Below are 23,254 nucleotides of genomic sequence, written 5' to 3'. Positions count from 1 at the left end.
AAATGCAATATACGCAATACTAGAGGTAGGTTGTTTAGATTTCTGTGATTTGTAATAAAAATTCTGCTTCTACTATATATTCCAACCTTACACTACCCTTTTATTCAAGTACGTAAGGCACAGGAGTACTTCTTGCTTCATGAAGAAGTTTCACGCAATAGCTTTGGTGAATAACCAGGGAATGTGATTTCCAATTCTTCAGGTTCAGAGAACAAATTCATTTCTACCTCTCTTATTAAATTATAACCGACAGAAAAGAGATTGTGTTTAACTTTTTATTTTAGTAAAATCAGAATAAACACAGCACATGCAGTGCTAGCATCTAAAACTAATACAATAAGCAATTACAGTGACTTGAGATTCAATGTCTACATTCAGCAAGTTTAAATCCATACTTATTTACTGAAAATATTGCTGGCTGATAAAAATGAATGTAAAAGTCACTGATTATGGCAATACACAAAAATAACCACGTTTGAAGATTGCAAATATATGCCAGACAGTCACTGAAAACCAAACAGAACCAAACATATAACTAAACAAAACTCAGAGAACCTTTGAGAATGTGGACACTGCCTATCAGTGTTTAGAAGTGTGTCTTTAATATTTTAAGACAAGTGTTATCAAAACCTTGGCATGTTTTAATTTCAAGTTGCCAATTTGTCTTAAATTTTGTCAGAAAGTTACAGTTAGCTACATTGCCAATGCTGAGTCTTCTTAATTTAACTCAAGTTTAATAGGACTTAACATTAAAAGCTCACACTACCCTGAAAGATATTATTTTTTTCACATATGGTGACATTCAACATTCAAGTGCCAGTGTTTTTGTACTGTCTTTTGGTCAAGTTTCTTTAAACTTTCAAAGAATCACTTTTAGGCTTACAAAAATAAATTATTTGTCAAAATGTTCAATAAATATTACATAAAGTAGCAGCAAAAGTCTCTAAAAATCTGTCATGTGCAAGTAGTTTCTTCTCAACTATCATTCCATGGTCCCAAATAAAACTTTAGAATCTAGTTCTTAACAAGCTGCGTTCAACAATCTCCAAGAGATAAAATAAGATTGGAAGTTTAAGGACACGCACACAAGACATATATATAAAATTCTCAGAATGTGCAATAAAATAAGTACTTTGTAAAAAGTTATGGGCAAAATGTACAAGAGTCTAAACCTATACTAATTGAAATAGCACCGTAACAAATGACCTCAATACTGTCAAGTGTACCTACTTAATAAAGTTTTAGAAAAAGGCACAATACGCTTGAAAATCTATTGCACTTTTAAGAAATTTTTGCCTTCTTATGCCATCATGAAGATTATAGTTTGTAAAGATCACTGCATCCTGGCCTTAAAATAAGCACAGAATTCCAAGTGGTAGAGACATTTTTAGTGGTGGAAAACTATCTTTGGCCAAATTTAGCATAAAGAGACTATAAATACAATAGAAACCTATGCAACTAAAATAAGACTAAACTGTACTATATAGAAATGACACCTTGGGCAGTTTAGTACATATTTCCAACCTGTGGGATCTCAAGGATTTCAGTTACTCTGATTTACAAAGTCTACAAGTGTAAGCCATTTTAACATTTCAACGCAGCTTAAACAGAGTAATGTGAATCTGCATTAAAATAAAGCCTGCTGCATAATCCTTCCTGCTCGTATCCTCTTGACCAAAAAACATTAACACTAGCATGCATTAAAGACCAAAACCCAACCAGGCCCATAAAGAGGACCAGTAATTGCCATGGTCAGCCATCTACCATTTCATTTATGGCAGGCATTAAAATAATCTAATTAGATAAAAATTCCCCCCAATACTTTTTCCCATCAACCTTTGAATTTTCCGTGTAACGGCATGCCCACATTTGCCTAGCTTAGAATAACCTAAACATTAAAGAGGAATTGCTGTATTTACTTGAATTAACTTTGAAGAGTGCTTTGAAAAATGCAGGCAAGTATTCATACATGCCACCTCATCCTGACTGGAATGGCATATTTAAAGACTTTAAGATTGTAAGTGCCTATACAAGATAGAGTGAGCAAGTCAGAACTTTAATATAGTAGTTTGCCACATTAGAAACTAATTCTGCTTTAAGATGTTTTTCTCTCCCGTCTGCAAATATCAAAAACTTCTAACAGGCTACTGCCAAAATTTTTCCCCTTGTAATATTTACTAATGAATTGGTGACTCCTGTTAAGTTGTTATCACACCTGTTTGCCAAGGTTTGATTTTAGCCCAAGTTCAGTATATTTATTTTGTCAAAACAATTGGTATCTTGAGCATTACTGAGCTAACAGGACATCAAAACAATAAGTTGTCTAAAGTCACAGTACATTAACAAACAAATGATTCTCAGTCACAAACTTATAAATGCAGTTTGGGATGGGAAAAGCAGAAGGGGAATTAATCCAAACTACAGCAAATAAGTCTTTAAATCAAATTTTGAATAGGGCTGTTGATTATTCCTTTCTTCTTGTGACTTTGAGCTCCCAGGAATTTTCAGGAGAATCACAGCTGGTAATGTACTGCAAGTTCTTGAAGCTACAGGATACAGTCTGGCTAAGTTACATGTGGTTTCCATATTAGCTTGTTTGAAAGGGTGACTTTGCTGTAAAGTGGGTTCAGTTGCCCCACCAGTCAACCCCCTGGGAGTTATAATTTCCTCCATATCCATCACTATTGTAGAAGCCTCCATAGCCACCTACAAAGAAATGTTTGAAAAGGCAAATTAGGTCAGCTACTCTAAGTATCTTTTCCCTTCTTTCACAAGAACTTTGATTATAAGCCCAATAAAAGAAATCTGTACTGGATTTTGTGTTCTTTGGAAATAAAATTTATTAAATAAATTATGCATTAAAAAAGAGTAAGGATAAAGAAACCCCCATTGAGACTTAAAAAAAAAAAAAAAAAAGATTAAGGGGGGGAAAAAGCCCTTTCCAAAGTATAAAAGAGGAAAATCAGTATTACCTCCACTAAACCCTCTGCTGCTGCCATGACCACTTCCACCACTGCGATTGTTGCTCGCACGACCACTACTAATGCTAGAACTGGTGGAACCACTACTTTGTCGATAGTCTCTGGCACCAAATCCTCCACTGAATCTGCTATAGTAAGGAAAAACATTGTGTGGTTTATGAGTATGAAATTCAATTAAAATGACAATTCCCATACATAACGTCCCAAACTGCAATGTCTGATTTTTCTCAACTCATTTTCCACTTTGTTGATGTTATTAAATGTTTCCAAAGACCTCAGCAGTTAAGAGCTGACATTTAACTCCATGTCAACCTTTCTAATAACATCCCTTGCCCAAAGCATGTAACTAGCGGCAATGTTTCAATTAACCTTGAAAATAACTACCTATCCAAAGCAAAGAGTAGTTACAAGTGAAGGTCAAATTATCTGTACCTCTTAGAACGTCCACGACTGCTACCCTTATAGTGGTGCTCATAAGCCATATTTTCTAACCAAGAGGGCACTTCTTGTTTAGCTTCAACAAGAAGATCCAACAAATCCTTTGTGATATTTATATTCCTTTCATTAAAGAATGAGGTGGCAAGTCCTATAAGAGTCCAAAAAAATACATTAGCCTAGGTTTCTATAAAGTAAACTGGTATTCTTATTCAAATAATACTATGAAAAACAACAAAAAAAAAGTAACATTATAATTTGCAATGTAACTTAAAGATTAAAACAAAAACTTTTCGTTGTTTGACATCTGATGTCACCTTCCCATTTGGAAGTAAGAGTTCTAATATTTAAGATTCTGTGTCACCTTCCCCTTTGGAACCTTCCCCTTTGGAAGTAAGAGTTCTAATATTTAAGATTCTGTATCAATCCACCAAACAAGTAAACACTTTACCAAGGTTTCCTACACGTCCAGTACGACCAATCCGATGTACATATTCTTCAATATCACTTGGCAAATCAAAATTGATAACATGTTTCACATTTGAAATGTCTAGTCCTCTTGCTGCCACCTAAAAAACAATTTTTGTTAAACAAAAAAGCAATACTAAAATGTGATTAATCTGAAAATAAAAATATACACACAGCTGTAGCCACTAGAATTGGGCTTTTTCCTGATCGGAACTGGTGAAGGGCTTCCTCTCTGTCTCTCTGTGATCGGTCTCCATGGATACTGGTACAAGCATAGCCTTCATGGTATAAGAAATCCTCCAGAGAATCAGCACCTTTTTTAGTTTCCACAAACACTAAAGTCAGTGAATCTTTCCCTGAAAAATTATACATAAGGTTTTGTTTACTAAGAACTTAGCATCAATATCTGATCTAAGTACTAACTGAAGATAATTATCTGAAGATAACTGGCTTTGTTCTCTTTGACCTTAGTAAGCATGCACATAGGAACTAATTAAAATAAGCTTTAAGGCTTAGAAAGGCAGGGTTGGGATTAAAGTCATCCCTATTTATCCTTACATCTGATAGATACTATTATTATTTATAATTTTACCTGTTGCATTTAAGAGATCAAGCAGAAATGACCGTTTGTCTGACTCTTCCACCCAAACTACTTTTTGAGTGATGTTCTCAGAGGTAGAGCCAACTCTGCCTACAGCCAGAAAGATATATTCATCCAAGAAATCACGAGCAAGCATCTGAAAAACGGAAGAAACCCTACCTTATAGTCTAATTTTTTTAAATTATCTGAAGATAAACACAAAGTGTTCTAAAAAGAATTATATCACACAATACCTGTATTTCTTTAGGAAAAGTAGCACTAAACATCATGGTGTGGCGAACACCCTTTGGTGGCATAGTATCTTGTTCAACTATACGACGTATCTGAGGTTCAAACCCCATATCCAACATCCTATCAGCTTCATCCAACACTAAGTATCTGTTAAAAATAGGTTTAGAATTTGATGAAAAACTGACAATTGAGTATGTCTATAATTATGTAAATTAATATACTCATTCTAACATTCTAGACTTACAATTCAACACATATGAAACACATAAATCACACAACCAAATTTACCTATTATTTGTTCCAATGAACCACATTGGTTAACTGTAATTTTCAATCAAATAGTTAATTTTCAAAAACTGTAGGAAGTTATTAAAATTACTTTTTCAACTTAAAATTAAGACAACACGCATAAAATACTATAAAATTAATGATCACTAATATTTAAAAAAGTTACAACCCATATATAAAAATTAACCTACTTGCAGAAGTCTAATCCAATTTTTCCTCTTTCCATCATATCCACTAGACGTCCTGGAGTAGCAACTAACAAGTGACATCCACGTTCCAAGTCTCGAATCTGCTGACCAATATCAGCACCACCATAAACCACACAAGGGCGAACTCTAGAGCGGTATGAAAACTATAAACAAAAAATGTATTAGGTGGTCATAAAATTAGCATTAGCGCAATAAAAATGCCAATATTTAGTAAAATGTATATTTACTTTTCTGGCTTCCTCATAGATCTGTACAGCCAATTCTCTAGTTGGGGCTAAAACCAAGGAGATTGGGTATTGTTTACGGCGTCCATATCGTCCATTTTCCTAAGAAATATAAGTATTTAATTTATAAATTAGACTCAAAGACCCAAAACTTTTATTCTTTTTAAAAATCCTAACAGCAAAATTCCCTTTGTAATTTAAGAAATACATACAAAAATGAGTTTTCACTGGAGAAATAGATTGAAAAGAAATGTGCCAACAGATATTTGTAAAACTTTTTCTATAAGGAAATCTTTACCTTCACAGCCTTCAAAGCCTCGCCTGGACCATCTGCATAAATTTGACTCAAGATGGGCAAAAGAAATGCTGCAGTTTTTCCAGACCCTGTTAAGAAAATATTGGCTTATTAACTTGAATATTAATTTAGTGTTCCAAATGTCCTTTTAGTAAAAGATAATTTTACTTTATGCATGATTTTTCTGAAAATATGGTGCATTTACAGTTAAGCAAATAATACCAAATGACTTCTGTGCTCCATTTTAAACAAAGCAATGTTCACTCCTTTGCATTTTAATTTGAATTAAAAAAACAATTTAATTTGAATAAAAACAACCGTTTTTCTCTAAATTGGCATCAAAAACCATTTCAATATTTTTTTGTGTTATTATATACTGGAATGTAAAGCATCAATCAGCAAACTTTATGCTGAGTCTAAACAGTTAAGGGATTTGCAGGCCAGCCTGTCTACCTTTACAGAATAAAAGCCATGGTATAGTTGTTTCAATAAAATATTATTTAAAAAAACAGGTGCTGGGTTTGGCCCAAGGGCCACAGTTAAGATGTAAGAGATGTAATTCTATTTCTTAAAGGAAATATATTAGCAATGACAAATGATTCAAGTTTTACATGTGTGTATTTTATATGTTTTACTCAGGCCAAATTCTGATATAGGACTAAAGGACCCCTTCCCTTCCATTCCCCAATTCCCAAAATACTAGAAGGTGGGAGACACCGTATCCTTTTCCAGACCCACATTTTATGGATTGTAGCCTCTTCCCTGATTTTGTATTTCCTATTCTAATCATATTGCTAACTTTCTTTCCACAGCATTCACAATGCTCCCCTATTACAGCAATACATGCTGACAATTTGCTATAGACTTCACCAAGATACCCTGATGAAAACACTAGTTTCATCCCAAGGCTTCAAAGGTGTGTAAGATAAAAAGAGACATCTCCACCTAATCTTTACTTAATTCAAAAACAGGCTAAGCATTAGACTCAGGCATCCATACAGAATTAACTCTTTTTACAGCAAGCCCAGTTAAGAATAAAATACTTTTATTCTTTGTCAAGGGAGGTTACCTGTTTGAGCACAAGCCATCAAGTCTCTCTTTGCTTTGATAATAGGAATGGCATGTTTTTGCACTGGAGTAGGACGAGTGTAACGCGTAAGCTCAATGTTCCCCATGATAATTTCTCCCATGTCAACATCACTGAACTGTAAAAGAAATTTAACCAGGTCAATCAAACACTAGAGGCATACTAGAAATGTGTTGCCTGCTGCAATTTGTTTTATACTAACATAAGAATAAAAGTAACCAACTAAGTGTCTACTTGTGATTGAGTTTATAGTTGCTTTGATTTCAGGTAGAAGTATCAAATGGTACATTAAGAAAATAGACTCCTGGGTTTAATGTACAATAAAATAGTTTTAGGGTACTTATGTTTTGACATTTTTTCTACTTCAGGATTACTCATAATGGTGACATTAAAACATTAATTTCAGTCTCTCCTTTTTCATAACCCAATGAATTTTTAGTATTTACTACAAAGAACTGTTTAAAGTAACTTTAAAAATCAAAACAACTTACACTTTCAATATGTGGAGGACAGTTATTGCCAGTTGCCTCTACTGGAATATCATCATATTTCTCAAAGTTAATTCCAGTGTTTCCTCCAGAAAACAGTTCCCTAAAGTCAAACGATTGTTACATGTTATAGTAGATAGCAACTTTTGTAGTAATCAACATGCATCTCAAAAACTTACTGCTCCAAGCGTTCACTTGGTGGAAGTGGTTTTGACCAATCATCTTCATCTGATCTATCACACCAACGACTGTGTCCACTACGATCAAATTTACCAAAGCCAGTCCTGTCACCACGACTGCCAATACCATCATAGTCACTCCGACCACGATCATCAAATCTGCATAGCACAACCAATTGATCAGAGTATGTCACTTAGCCAGTACCATGTTACCATCTTTCTACATATGATATGTGCTTGTATATTAATTGAATCATTGGTCACCAAGTACCTTCAAAGATGTCAGTAATTCAATATTGGCTATCTCATCATTTGTGAAATAAGGCCTTCTACTTATAATTTATACATCTTCAATTTTAAAAAACAAAGAAATAGTATTTCTTAGAGCTTTTTATAAAATTATACAGTTTAAACAGGTCTTACGTGCTAAGAATTAAGTTTTATAATATTTGAAACTAGTATGTATTTATATCTTCATTTTATGATAAATTAAATCAATGATAGAAAAATAAAGAAATAATGCCAACTGTCCTGGTTACATTTGGGTAGAAAGGAAAATCCACTTACATGGTAACACTTAACATTTTTAGTTTTAGTTTACGTTGTGAAAAACAATACAGAACTAACTACAGATAGTAAGTTCTTAAGATCCATTTATCACACCTGTTCAGTCATAAAAAAATGTTTAAGTACCACAAATACGTAGATAAAACTAACAAGTTCATTATGTCAAGCAGCATATTCTTAGTGCTTGTAATTTCTATGTAACAGAAATTAGAAACCTAGTAAAGCCTTTTTGGAGACAATAAATCAAAATTTTGCTTTTGGAATGTAACAGAAAGATGGTATGTTAAGGAAAAAACATAATGATAAAGACCAAGAAAAGTACAAAGAATGAGAACATTTCAAACTAAGAGTTAATTCCTAAACCGATATTGTATACACACTTGCAAGCTGAGAATAATTTACCTTCCTCTTGATCCGCTTCCGCGATCACTGAAGTAACTTGACTTTCCTCTTGAATCTCGAGACCCAAAACTGCTATATGCATCTTTATCTTTACTGCAACTCCAGCCCGAAGTGTCTTTATCATAGAATCCTTAAAAAAAAGAAAAGAAAGAAACTGATATTACTTTTTACAGAAGTCCTGTCTTTCCAAATAAATGGCTCTTTACCGACTGCCTCTGTTATCTTATCATTGGGGGTAGAGGGGAGTGAGAGACCCAAATGTCAATGGCATCATTTTAATCAAAACATTGGAAAAACTATTATTTAGATAATTGGTGTTCATCAGTTAACACAATTTCTACTATCTAATTCTTTTTTACATTAGAAATTATTGTAATTAAACAATATACTGAATGAATACCAACCCTTAAAAGATTAACAAAAACAATAAAACAGGAGTGTACTCCATTGAGATTATTTTAACGAGACTATGCCAAGCTCAAATCTCACAAACCCAGAATACAAGTTGATTTAAAATATATACTGTATAGCCTCTACAATACACATTTTGGAATTTCCAGCTGAATTCAAGGTTTCCTCAGGTAGTTAGTTACACGTACAGAAAAGCTTAAATTATGAGAACTACATACAACATGATTACCAACGAGAAGAAGTATGTCCAACATATTAGGACAAAGAATTTCAAAATTCATAAAAGGATGAGGCTCCAAATTGCAGGCATTGAATTATGCTCAAACTACTCATATGGGCTCTATGTAGTTACCGGCGTAATGAACAACAGGGATTTAGTCAATGAAAGAACTTGGAGAAGAAGGCAAGGTGGTAGTAGCCTGTTAAAAGTGATGTAAATATGACTTCTGTTGAGAATCTTCAATAGGTAAGAAACAATCTTAGTCTAAAAACATTTAAAAGAAATGAATTAAGTGGAAGCAGTCAACATAAAAGGAGTTTCAATGTTGTCTACTTGCTCCAGCAAAATTTTAAGGTACTTTAAAAATTACCCATAAAGAAAAACCCCTGTATTCAAAAATTACCACTCAGTTTTAATATTAACTTAACTTCAGGCATAAACAGTGAAACATTTAGATCAAACAGATTTTCCGATAAGAATCTACATTTAAAAGATGAAATAGGACAACATGGATGGATCCTGAGATTATAATGCTAAAGTGAAATAAGTCAGACAGAAAAAGCAAAGAACCATGTGATTTCACTGATATGTGGTATATAAACCAAAAACAACAAAAGAACAAGACAGACAAATGAGAAACAAAAATTCATAGACACAGACAATAGTTTAGTGGTTACCAGAGGGGAAAGGAGGAGGAGGATGATAGATGAGGGTAAAGGGAATCAAATATATGGTGATGGAAAGAGAACTGACTCTGGGTGGTGAACACACAATGTGACATATAGATGATGTAATACAGAATTGTACACCTGAAATCTATGTAACTTTACTAACAACTGTCACCCCTATGAACTTTAATTAAAAAACAAAACAAAAAACACTTCACAATAAAAAAAAAATCTACATTTAAAAAATTCTTAATGCAGTCATTTTAACATCCTTAGTACTTAAAACAAATACTTCTCAACTCCTTGCCATGATGTTTCTAAGTTTTAAAGTTAATTCACACTGAGGTATTGTCAATTTCCTTTCCATTTCATTATTAACAATGAAAATAAGTTAGCAGATCTCTTATTGTGCTTTGCACTCATGTATATTATTTGTCAAATCCTAGGAATCCAATATTGTGTCATCTGTATAACCTCAGTGAGAAGCAAGTATAACTGAAAAAAAAATCTCCCATCCTTGCCTTATTTTCAAATGTACATGTCTCTAGAATACATCTACAAATAAAAGGAAGGTGACATGCAACAATTAAGCTGATAACTAGATTCACACATTTTATTAAATATTTTGAAGTTTACAAATTAATGAAGTTCTTTTTCCTCTGGTTTATGGCTCCACTAATAGCCAGCCAGTGGACCAACAGCCTTTATTAGCTAGAAAAAGACTGTTAGATTTTTTTTAAGGTCTCTTCCATTTCTTAAGTTTCCTAAAACTCTGCAACTCCTTTTGAAACAGTCAACATACCTTGGATATAATTCCAGCCAGATATACTCAGAGGAATACCCATTAAGAAAGAAAATTGCAGTAACGTTCGAAAAAAATTTCTATCATCAGCTAAGTGGTCACCTAGTAGACATATACAGACTTAAATGTTTAACACTGTAAACTATACACTACATATGAAGGCCAATACGCAGCTACTCTTCTTAACACCCTAGTCCCACTTCTCTATCAACCATCTACTTTCCTTTAGGCTTTTACTTTTCTTGACAATTTCAGATCCCCATCTTGGTGACTATACAGCACTCAAATTGTCACCCCAACAATATGTGCTATCATTCTATATTAAAATTGTAATACTAAAAAGCATCAGTTATTTATATAAAACCATTTCAGACAAAAACTTTCAAAATGAAGTTTAGGCAAAAAACTGAGACAGACAACCCCTCCACCCACCAAGGTAGCCCAAAACTGTAATCCTGCAATCGTTAACTATTTTGCAATAACCCCATTTTCATGGTGGCAATATTTCAAGAACTTTATTGCCATGTGTTGATTGTTTTACAAACATGGTACTCCCACAGACATATAAACACAGCTCTTTCAAAGTGAATGTCAATATTTATAAAAAATAAAGCACAGAGTAGTGAACTTACACTAGTGAAATTCAGGGGTCAATATTGTTTTTAAAAAAATAATTATTCATTATGCAACATTAGATTAACTTTTCAAAGTTAGCAAGTGCTAGTTTCTAAAAACAGAAGGAAGCACAAGAGGAAAACTGTGTATACAGTTCCTAAAGCTACATCATTTTGCCTAGGCTTTGACTGATTCTAAACAGTAAATGTTGGATCCGAAGTTGCCATAACCACGTACCTTTAGAGGCTTCTCTGTTCCTTAAGTGAGGAGGTATATAGCGCCCTTCTGAAGAGAAAATGTAAAATTAAAAGTCTATCATATCCTTCAAGACCGTTTTTAAAAAATGCTGTTTAAAAACTGGTCCTAGAAAACACTTTAAACCTCTTGAAATTATTGTGCAATAGGAGAAAAATATCTAAAAATGCTTAATTTTGCTTAATTAATGGAATGTTTATTCTATTAAAAAAGATGGGGGAGTAGACAGAGAAAATTTGGGAACATGTATTTTAAGAATTTCCCAAACGAAATACATTTCAGCAGCTACTACTACTGGTTGTTGGAAAAATGTTTTAAAAATCTCTGTAGACTATTTAAGGAAATTATTACATAAACTGTAACATTTAGCAAACAACCATTACTGTAACAAAACAGCCTACTTAAAAAAAAAAAAAAAAGAGTATCTACTAAATCAATTAACCAATTTGAATTACCCCAAAAGAGGTTGTTTTACTCTGGAATAAAGTAACCATACACTAAAAATATATGAAAGCTGGAATGGAAAAACGATTCCAAGAAGGAACTGATAGTGTTAACCTTGAGTTTCTTGATTTAAGTCAAAAGCCTTAGCCTATAATTAAGAAATAAAAGAACTTAACCCAGAGTAGAAGGAAGTCAACTATTACCTAAATATCCAAATTTTAATTAAATTTGTAACATCTGGATTGAATTAATGATCCTAAACTATTACTATGTAAAATTAAATTTTTATAATAGTCATATAATGACAAATAACATTCAGTAAGAATTAACTTCACTTGAAGAAGTTTTTCAGAGTGCACCTGCTGCTTTCTTGGAAACCTGGGCCCAAACAGATCTGCTGCCAAATAATAAACCACTTCCTTTCCTTATCCAAATACTAAACTCTAGCAAAGTCGCAAAAATAAAAATATATATAAATAAAAATAAAAGCCCCCCCACACACCCTTTCCAAAAGACCTAATTTCTTTTCAAAAGAATTTAATATGGCTGAGATAAGTCTACCATCCAAGAATCCATAGAGCCTACTTCTATCAGTTAAGTTTCGGATTCTTCATGGGAAATGAGTTGCAGTAGCTGTAACACAAACATACAGGTTCCCTTTATTAAGTTTAACACACTGCAGATCAGTTCTGAGGGATGTACATATGCTCACCTCCTTAACGACTGGATAGGATTTATATTGTACATCAGTTCCCTAAAAATGTGAATAGAACATTAACTTTCTTCTAAATGATTAATGGTTTCCATTACCAACCAGTCTCTCTTGTCCAGACATGCCAAAATACTTCAAATATTTATAGGCAAAAACAGGAGGAAAAATTTTAATTTAAAATTATAAAGAATAATGAGATATTAACACTACGCTCTAATAAAACTTATAGATCAAAAAATATTTACTTACTGCTTGCCGTACTTCCACCTCCACTCTGATTATCAGGAGAGTTCATGTCTAGTCCAGCAAACTAGGAGAAGAGAGATATTAACAGTTTACATGCTGCAAAACTAAGGGGGGGGTGGGGAATCAAGCACAGAGATCCTCACAAAAGACAAATTAAAGTCCTCCCTACCTAATAGCCTTTACTAGTTAGCTGTTGTGTCTGCCTTTTTTGTTTTAAGAATACTTTTAAAGTCTACACAGAATGAGAAATACAAAAGGCAGAACCCAAATGCCAGGAGCACATCATTATGAATGGTTCAAATACATTCACCCAAAACAAGTTTTCCCTGTAAAAATTTTCCATAGTAAAAGTTCTTTAATCACCAAACTAAATTATTACCATCAATTTCTGAAAGCCACTGGTTTTTTCTTGATGTTACTTTAAGCCTAAAAGGTCTACCAGAAAACATTAAGACAATTTGACGATTATTTCACTTTTCCATCTCCTAAAGTCTGTGCAACTGTTTTTACTTTGGATAAATTCCTAAGCAGCAACACCACCACTAGCACCACCATCATGTAGTAAGTACTCTGCCATTTTACTGAGCATTGCACATCATTTAATGCTTGCCACACTTGACTTCCCGGGTGGGGAGGAAGGTAAAGGTATTGCATTGGCAGGGAACCCAACCCCAGCCTCCCATGTGGCAGGCGAGAATTCTACCACTGAAGCACCAAAGGCGGTACTTCTTTACTGTATTTTGTAATAACTAACCAAGAACTACTTACAAGCAAACAGTACAATAATTACATGTGCCAAAATAAACTTTAAAAAACACAAAAGAACTAAAAGGTGCCACCAGTTTGCAAAGGAAATGTGCTATATAATGGCATTTATAAACACTGCATTAAAAGTTCAAGGAAATACTACTAAAATTACATGCACCACCAATTAATATATTATTCTTTAAATTATCACAACTTTTCCAATTTTGCTTACTAGCAAATACAAATGACCCAGAGAGCACAGCTGATTAAAAATTAAATGGATTTCACCTACACAGAACATGTTACAAATTACCTGTTCTCTTGATATAAGATTTTTCTATTTGTATGTCTTTTATTTTAACATATTAAGTGTCAGAATATTGTAAGGGTTAATCAAAGAGAAGACCGTCAAATCCGTCAAATAATACGTGACATTAAAGTTTAAGAATAGTATCATTAAACTTTGCTTCACAATTCAGGAGTTTGTCATATTTGTGAAAGGTTTACGTCCGAAATCAATTCTATTTATTAAACATGCAAGATAGAAGCCGAGACAAACCGTTCACTTAACATGTCGTACGACTCACTGTACCCTCTTGGAGGTATACTGCAGTAACGAAATCAAGATTTCCTGCCTCGGAAAACATGCCTGTGAACTCCTCTTCTTAGATCACATATACTAATCCCAACTCCCAAAACCTCAAAGGAAAAAACGACAGGCTCTAGCTTTGACGTACTACTTCAACGTTTCCCTCTGAGGCACAAGAAACTCAGTAACTTTATCTGTCCTGAAAATACTCTTGAGTACTTTACTCTGATCGACTGGAGTCTAACGCCTAAGAAAACATAAAAATACCACACCACCCCCAAATTAAGATCCTCGGATCATTCAATGACTCTCTAAATAAGGAGGGTTCCAGATTCGTAACCTAGCAAATGACTCCCCGCCAGCGTCGAACTTCCATTATTTGCAGACATCAATCAAGAGAAGCACGCGGCCGCCATTCTTCCCTCCCCTCCGCACTATCCCTTTCCGGCTGTTCTGCGTCACAAAACTTTCCACTCCGGAAACACAGCCTAGTCATCCGCGGCAGGCGGCGTCCGGAGAACAAGACAGCCGTTTCGTGGTCTTGTGCCCCGCTTGGGTCCCGCAGGTCCCAATCACGCAGGCCCCGGCCTTCCTTTAGGGAACCGCCGCGCTGTACAGGCATGCAACCCAAACAAAGGAGGCCTCAGCCATTACCCCGAAAGGCCCACTCCTCCCGTGCTCTACGTTCGGTGGCCGCAATCCGCCTTCCACTCACACAACAACGACACCTCTGGGCCTGAATTACGGCCGTTCAGTGAGACTAGTCAAACCCCTCGGGAGAAAACAATGGTCCCCTCTCGCGAATCTCCATCTAATCACTCATCAGTTGGTGATCACACGTGCGTCTCTGGGAGATCGCGCAGGCACACAAAAGCCGCCATTCTAGGCCGGAATCCGTCCCGAGCAATCAACGTTACCGCTACTGCCCCGTCTTTTACCCAGACAGCCTCCACAAGATTTAATCCATTTTATTTCCCCATCAGCCTACAGCCCTACCCACCACAAGCCACAGTGAGCCAGGATAAGGAAAGTGAAAGTGGCTATCACCGAGCCACGAGCCATGTTAAAAGGGGGAAGAGGGTCCACGCAGTTTCATCAGGCACACTTTAGCTCACCTGCTGCTCCAACCCAACCGTATTTTCCACCGCCACATGACTCATGCCTGAGGACTCGGAACCGAGGAACCGAGGACTCGGAGGCTTCCACTGACGATCCAGTGTCGTAGGATACTAGGGTAACGGTCTCTGAAGTACACAGCTTGCCCACAACCGTAATATACCCACTTCAAGACTTTACGTCATTACGTAAGCCGTGCGCCTTACTCCTCTGAGCACCCCTCCACCAACCCCTTTATTTCTACCGTAACAGCTGACTGACCTAAGTCTCGTTAGTTTAGTCATAACCTCGCGAGATCTTGTGGTCGGTCAGTCTCCAACCGCGTTCTGAATTAGCGAGATCCTTTTGCCCCGCGTTTTTATGCAGTCTTGGAATTCTTGGGTCCTGGGGAGACCTCAACGTCTTCCGCCTGCCACCACATGGTGGATTTTAAGCATAGCGCCAATCTACCTCTTGTTTCCTCTGCCCACCTCCTTAACCTACTACTTTTCCCCCTCCTCTAGCATTTTCCCTTTATCTTCCCTTTCAGTTCCAGCAATCGAAAGTTTCGTGAAAAGTCTCAGTTCTAATTAGCCCGCACACCTCTTTAGGAAGCTCCCCCAAAGTCGGAACTACTCAGATGGGGAAAGAAAAAAAAGAAGAAAAAAAAATCTGAACCCGGGAAGGTTGAGGGTCACGTGACCCCAGGTGTCAAAATAATTGCCTTTTTGTAGAACTCTCAGCGGTGGCCGTACTAGAATCCTCTGGCTAAGGAGGCGAACAAAGAAGGTGTGGATAGAGGGACTCTGCGGACCGTGGACGGAAAGGGGAGGGTGAAACCGCTGCACGAGCTGCGGTAAATGTCTGGCATAAATGACTTAAGCTGCGCGGTTTTGGCCAGGAACCCAAGGTCTCTCGGGTTTCCTAGCTGGGAGCGTTTCTTACTGGCGCGGCCTCCGTCCCTCGCGTGATGAGGGAACAACGAAACAATAATACGGTGAATGATGCTAATGATAACGCACCTAGTTCTGGAGACCTCATTTCCTCCCCCCCTACCGTACCTCCACCCCCCACTCCCGCTGGCACTGGAGCTATAATTAGGTGTTTCGTTTCCCTGAGGTGTCCAGGTTCGGTGGTGATTCCAGCTCCACAACTTTCCCAGCCACGGGGCTCTGGGGATTGTGACTGACCCTCCTAGGGCCCGAGGGACTCTGGGCTGTCTGTGGCTCGGCAGAATCAGATGGTTTAAGTAACCCTGGATTTGTTGTCAGCCTAAACTCCAAGTAATCCTCAGGCTACAGCTGTGGGTGATAAATGGAATGAAATGTGCCACCGCATTCGGAGGAATCTCTTCTTGTGATACTCTTCTAGTTGCTTTAGTCCAGATTCCTAAACAGTCTGCCATTTCTCTTCGCCTTAGGTAAGATTTTGCACGATTCTTGGTACAGTCTCCTGCTGATAGGATTTACATAGCTCCAATCTCAAAACATTTACCTTTTATGATTTTACAATTAAAAGCAAAATTTTAAAAGTGATTCGAACAAGTTACTGCTTTCTCAACTTCTGGGTGTTAGGTGACTTAGATAACCCTTTTTAAAGCAAATATTTCCTAACCACACTTTTACCATGCTAAAATTAAATTAATGTAGATGATAAAAATTAAGCCCACTGAGGCACAGCTTCTCCCCAAAACGTGATACAAAGAAATAAATGGGAAATAATACATAAGGAAATATTTAATATGTAAATGTCTTGCACTACCTCACTGACAACAGTCAAGCACTTGTCTCATTCAGCCACAATACAAGCATGATGTGTTTACCATCTCGTCTATATAGTGTTGCTGTTGGTGGTATTATTTTACAAATGGTGAAAACAATACAGTTATCTTAAATTATACATTAATTGTAGTCCTGAAAAAAATTCTAGTATGTTCAGACTAATCAAAAATATTTTGTTTATATTGTTAAAAAACAAAATTCAACTAAGTAAATTTAAAGGTAAAATTGACTTTATTCAACCATTCATGAATCCCATCTAGTATCCCATCTAGCAAAAAGATGTTTAGAGAAGTTAAAATGAAAGGCTTTTATAAGCAGAAGCAGGAAAGAATTAATTGTTTCAGGCAAAGTCACTTTTCTTTAGGAAACACAAAAGGAATCTATCAGGCCCATGACCTCATTAGTGCTGACTAAGAAATTCCAGAGTCAGGTTAAAATTACATTCCTGGAGGAGGTTGAAAATATAGTTAGGTTAGCTAGTAAGTCTTGATTTGGTAATGTGGGCTTAGCAAAAATGACTCCATTTTGTGCCTCTTGTAGTTTTTTAACAATATGTAAAATAATAGTTCTGACATACAGGATTTCACCCATGTGAATAATCCTTTGTAAAGAACTGTCCACTGCATTGCAGGACAATTAACATGCCTAGCCTCAGCTTACTAAAATGCTAGTAGCCCTTGTCATTCATGGTGATAACCAATACTGCTCACACAAATTGTAAAATGTTCTCCTGAGACTCATTAGTTTCCTCCAAATGAGATTTTAAAGTTCATATTATGGAGCACTGGTGAGGTATATCTTTGGTCTCATCATTTACTTTTCATGTAGACTAGGGCAAACATGAGTCTGAGGTTCAGAAGCTCTGAGTTCTGGAAGCTCTTCTATCTTTACATGAAAATGAGCAATAATAGGACGTAATAACTACCTAGTCTCTGAGTAGTGCTAATGTATAGGTACTGCCATTGGAGTACTTGAAATGTTTTAAAAATAACAATTTCCTATTTTCAATTAATACTTACTAATAGACATACTCAGTTCCAAAGAATTAGGTTGATTTGCCAATTAATATGTTATGATAGTGTTAGGATAAGGGTCTCAAGGTCTGGGAGGCTCATACTAAATTTCATTCTTGCTAAGGTTAAAGTGTGGCACAGTGTTTTGCAGAAGCAGCTGTAAGCAGATGAGCTTGACTTGAAACCAATAGGATAAGTTTAGCCAACTGCAAAGAAAACATGTCATTAACCAAATAGTGTAATGGTTAAGCCTCCCTTGAGAAGATAGGGCCTTGGATGTGAATCCCTCTCCTTTACTTGCAGCAAGTAAACAAAACTACGTAAGGACAACCAGGTCTCATTTTTGAATGCACCCCAAGAAGCAAACCCCTTGAGTTCCATAAGAAATGTGGTAACTCACATGGCACTGTCCTAAAGAGACTCCCTCTTGGCCTTGTATGGATGATACTTTGCAAAGTGATTAGCAGCAACAGCTTGTCCAGGACTTACCCACTGAATCTGCACCAGATAGAAGAACTATTCTATAGGAAACTCATACTTGGTGCCGACCACTGGAATGACTGCCTGGCCTACCTCGACAGTGAAGTGGGGTGGCCACCAGGACATGTTTCGTTAAGTGCTTTGAAGGGAGATGGTGGGTAGGTCAGCCCCTATAGTTACTTTAATTCGTGTTTCTTTTCCAGTTGGGGTATAGTGTTGTCAGAATGATAGTATAAATTATAGAGGGCACTCAGGTTCTGGGACTTTACAGGGAAAAAACCTGTATTAGGACACTCACTGAAGGTATTTCTGGAGGGGATTTTTAGGGGGACTGAAGATCAAGAGACCAGGGCCTTCCCCCAATCCCTGTCTCGTTTAGTACTTTCTATAAGTCACCCTAGGATTCTGTTACTGGCCTTCTTGGTGACTTAGGAGTCTTTTTGTTTGAAGACTTCTTAAGGAAACAAGAACAGAATTCACTGATTTACGGTATGCCATGACTTTAGCTCAATCACAGCAGCAGGGTATGGGAGATAAATTTAAAACCATTAATTAAACTGTTATTATTAAACCATTCAGTACTGGGTTATCTGAAAAACTGGAAATACCTCTTATAAAAGTGGGAAATCAACCTTCAGTTTCAGATGGCAGTCCCTTGGGATACATCCTGAAACATTGGACACTTTTTGAATATGACCTTTTAATAAAGAAACAACTAATTTTCTTATGCAGTGTTGCATGTCCCCAATATGCTTTAAAGAACCAGAAGCATTGGCCTGAAAATGGCTCTTTATATTGTAATACAATATTACAATTGGTGCTATTCTGCAAAAGGGAGGATAAAATAGGATGAAATCACATTTATTCAAAATTTATGGCATCATTTCAAAATCTCAGCCTTCAAACAAATGTAAGAAGAAGCTTCTATTCTTTGAAGCTTCCTCATGTAAAAGATGAGGACTGATAGCGAGGGGCTCCCGTTTTAACTCCCATGAGGAGACCCAAGTTACTCTGTATATACTCATAAAAGGGGAAAATTGAATTGCTATTAGATGCTGGAACCACTTACTCTGTTCTTACTACCCAAAAGGGAACCCTCTCCAAGAGGAAATATAATATTAAAAGGGTGTTGGAAAAGCCAAACACAAAGAAATTCTTTGAGCCCCTGACATATGAAAGAGGATTAAAACAGCTGTCACACTTTCCTCTGTGTGCTTGAGTGTCCAATTCCCCTCTTATGAAGGGTCCTGCTAAGTAAATTGGGGGCTACTATATACATTTAAATCAAGAAAAAATGAAATACTGATTGCCAAGGATAAAGGAATAGATTTCATAACACTAATCCACCAGGCTAGAAAACAGATTATACCCAGAGAGATTCTCAACCAGGTTAATCTGCTGTCTGGGCATAATGAAAGGTCAGAAGGGCGAAGTATGCCCTACCTGTTAAAGTAGTACTCAAACAAGCAGACCACTGGCAAGGGTTAAACAGTATTCCTTGAAAACTGAGGAAAAATGGGGATTGCCCCTGTCCTAAAAGCACTTCTTGGACAGGGACCCCGTAAAACTCCCATCCTTTACATTAGAAACTAGGAATGGAAGAATATAGATTTGTACAAGAACTAACTGCTGTAATGTACTACAAGATGTATAGCCAACTGTTCCTAATCCTGTACACTGTTGGCCAGTCCCCAAGGATCTAGCAAATATTACACAGTTCCAGATTTGAAGGATACTTTTTTTGCATTCCCTTGGACAATGACTCCCAGAAAATTTGTGCCTTTCAGTGAGAACATCCTGATACCCATCAAAAGTCCCAGCATTGCTGAATGTGTTATCTCAAGGTTTCAAACAGTCCCCAACCCTCTTGGGGAGTCCATTACAAAAGACTTGAAAATGGGACTGTTCTGCAGTATATAAGTCACATTCTAATTGCCAACCCTGAAAAAGAAACTTCAGACTGAAATATTATTTTGACCTTAAGCCATCTAGCAGGAAAAAAAACACAAAGTATCCAAGAAAAAGATTCAGATATCCAAACCAGAAGTTAAGTACCTGGATTTTCTTATTTCTCAAGGACAAGGAAGCCTTGAGCCGAGCAAAAGCCAGTTTATTTCTGCCACGGGACAGTAGGCAGCTGAGGCGTTTTCTTAGAATGACAGGATTTTGTAGGATCTGGATCCTTAAATTTGGTATTATAGCCAAACCCCTATATGATAAATTGAAAGTAGAATAGATTATGGATATACTTTTGAAAAATTAAGATAAATCTACAGGAAGCTCCTGCCCTGGACTTTCGTGACTTGGAAAAACCTTTTGAATTATATGAGCTTGAAACCCAAGGAATTACTGTAGGAGTTTTAATTCAAATGGGGTATCTAAGATGTATGAGTTCTTATTTTTCTAAGCAAGTTGACACAGTAGCACAAGGGTGGCAGCAGAAAAGTTAACATAGGATAGCCTCTAACTTTATGCATTTCACACCAGATTGTCATGGTTCTTGATACTAAGGGAAATAACTGGCAACTAGGAGGGAGAATGACACAATACCAGGCCATGTTGTTGGATAATCACTATAAAAAGTTGTCACACTTTCCTGCCACTCTATTGCTGATCTTCTTTGAGGCCTTAGATCATAACTGTGTTGAAATACAAGTATACTCTAGGAGAAATGACCTTAAGAGTGAGCCTTTAGCCAACTCAGAAGAAACATGGCTCACCAATGGCAGTAGCTTTATAACCCATTGTTGCTAGTAGAACAGGATAGGCAGTAATATCTTTGTTCAACATGATTGAAGCAAGCAAGAGCTCTTGCCCTTTGGACTTAAAAAGCTAAACTTATAGCATTGATCCAAGTCCTGGAATTAGGAGAAAATAAAACTCTCAGTATATATACTGATTCTAAATATGCGTACCCTATACTCCATGCCCACAGGGCAATGTGGAAAGAGCAGGGATTGCTGATGGCTGGAAATAAAGAGATTAAATATGGACTCCTGATCCTAAGGTTATTACAGGGTATTAATAGAAATTGTAGTGGTACACTGTAGGGGCCACCAGAAAGGAGACTCAGAGGTGGCAAAAGGGAATAGCCTTGCAGATGGCACAGCAAAAAGAGCAGCTGTAAACAATACAATTATGCAGCTGGCTCTCCTTCCCAGCTTAACTTTAAATCAGTGCATTCCTGTGTATACTGAAAATGATCTAAAAAGTGGCTAGGAACGGGGCTTTAAGGAGACTCTTATGTCTAAGGAGTGGCTGATGAATGAACACAAGGATATTTGTTCCTCAATGGCTAGCTTGGAAAACAATAAAAGAAGCCCATGATTCCACACATTATGGAAATGGTTGGTTCAGGTAACAGTGACCCTGGGCATGGAAATGGTCATTAATAGTGTTAACTACAAGATATAATGTCCTAGATCCATTAATCTCAAGTGAAGTTAATTAAACTACCCAGTGCAAACAAGGAACTAGATCCATAGTACTCCTACCAATCCTTGTCTGACCTCAAGCTTCTCTTCAAGAGACAACATGTAATACCCAGTAAGTCTGCTCTTATTCTTAATGACTTTTCTTATCTCTTTATGCTCTCCTGTTTTCAGGAATCCCATAACCTAGGGGACCACAAGACTTTGATAAGTCAAGCAGCCAGAGAATTCACTTTTCTAACTCAAAGACGTACTTTGTCCACATTCAGCAGGAAGCAGTTACAGAAGTAGGACCCATGTCCCCACTTCCCTCAAAAATGAAGAGTGACAAGTCTTAGAGGGAATTGTTAGATAGGACAAGGGTGTCAAGATCTGGGCTGTTTTTACTAAATGCTGTTCTTGCTAAATGTTAAACTGTATTAAATTGGTGCACAAGTAATGGCAGATTAAAAGGTTAAAAACATGTTTCCCCAAAAATAAGACTTAGCCAGACAATCAGCTCTCATGCATCTTTTGGAACAAAAATTAATATAAGCCCCGGTGTTATATTACTATAATATAAGACCGGGTATAATGTAATAGAATACTGGGTAATAATATAATATAGTATAGTATAGTATAGTATAGTATAGTATAGTATAGTATAGTATAGTATAGTATAACATAACATAACATAACATAACATAACATAACATAACATAACATAACATAACAACATAATATAATGCAATATAATACAATACCGGGTCTTATATTAATTTTTTCTCCAAAAGATACAGTAGAGCTGATTGTCTTGATAGGTCTTACTTTTGGGAAAACATGGAAATAATTGCAAAAACTGCAATTACTTTTGCAGCAACCAATAGCACAGTATTTTGCAGCTGTAAGCGGATGAGCTTTACCTGAACCTAATAGGATATGCTCAGCCAACTGCAAAGAACACATCAACAAAGAAGGTAGCATAGAGAAGTTACCAAAATATGCTGTATTAACCAAATAATGTATGTAAGCAATGGCTAAGCCTCCCTTCAGGAGGTAGAGCTTTGGATGTGAACCCTGGTCTCCTTTACTAGTTACAAGTAAATAAAATGACCTGAGAACAACCAGGTATCGTTCTTGAACAGAACACCCCAAGTGTAAACCCCTTGAGTTCTAAGACAGGAATATCAAACTGAGAAGGAAAAGAAAAAAGACAAAGCTCTGTTTTAAAAATATATTCACTCTGAAAAATGTTAAAATACACACGTGAGGTAGGTAAGTGAATCAGCTTTATACATCACCTCAAATGAC

General features: G+C 36.4%; 1 protein-coding gene across 3 annotated transcripts; it reads right to left on the bottom strand.

Annotated features, from left to right (window-relative positions):
• Window positions 1-261: 261 nt before the first annotated feature.
• Window positions 262-15,460, bottom strand: LOC141569618 (ATP-dependent RNA helicase DDX3X-like). Of its 3 annotated transcripts, none has more exons than XM_074323632.1 (17): window positions 15,280-15,460; window positions 12,832-12,892; window positions 11,409-11,456; window positions 8,456-8,585; window positions 7,487-7,645; window positions 7,311-7,410; window positions 6,802-6,937; window positions 5,736-5,821; window positions 5,441-5,539; window positions 5,196-5,356; window positions 4,719-4,863; window positions 4,477-4,621; window positions 4,059-4,240; window positions 3,868-3,985; window positions 3,414-3,567; window positions 2,973-3,109; window positions 262-2,706 (listed from the first exon to the last, which is right to left on the bottom strand). In XM_074323632.1, the coding sequence occupies exons 1-17, from the start codon at window positions 15,322-15,324 to the stop codon at window positions 2,627-2,629; spliced, it is 1,986 nt and encodes a 661-aa protein (XP_074179733.1). In that variant the 5' UTR covers window positions 15,325-15,460; the 3' UTR covers window positions 262-2,626. The 3 variants fall into 3 exon arrangements, with proteins under 3 accessions (XP_074179733.1, XP_074179735.1, XP_074179734.1); XM_074323634.1 differs by having other exon boundaries at window positions 4,059-4,198; XM_074323633.1 differs by having other exon boundaries at window positions 2,487-2,706; window positions 2,973-3,106.
• Window positions 15,461-23,254: the final 7,794 nt, after the last annotated feature.

Source organism: Rhinolophus sinicus, chromosome X (genome assembly GCF_036562045.2).
Source record: "Rhinolophus sinicus isolate RSC01 chromosome X, ASM3656204v1, whole genome shotgun sequence".
In the NCBI taxonomy this organism is placed as follows: domain Eukaryota; kingdom Metazoa; phylum Chordata; class Mammalia; order Chiroptera; family Rhinolophidae; genus Rhinolophus; species Rhinolophus sinicus.
This window is presented reverse-complemented; position numbering and strand designations above follow the sequence as displayed.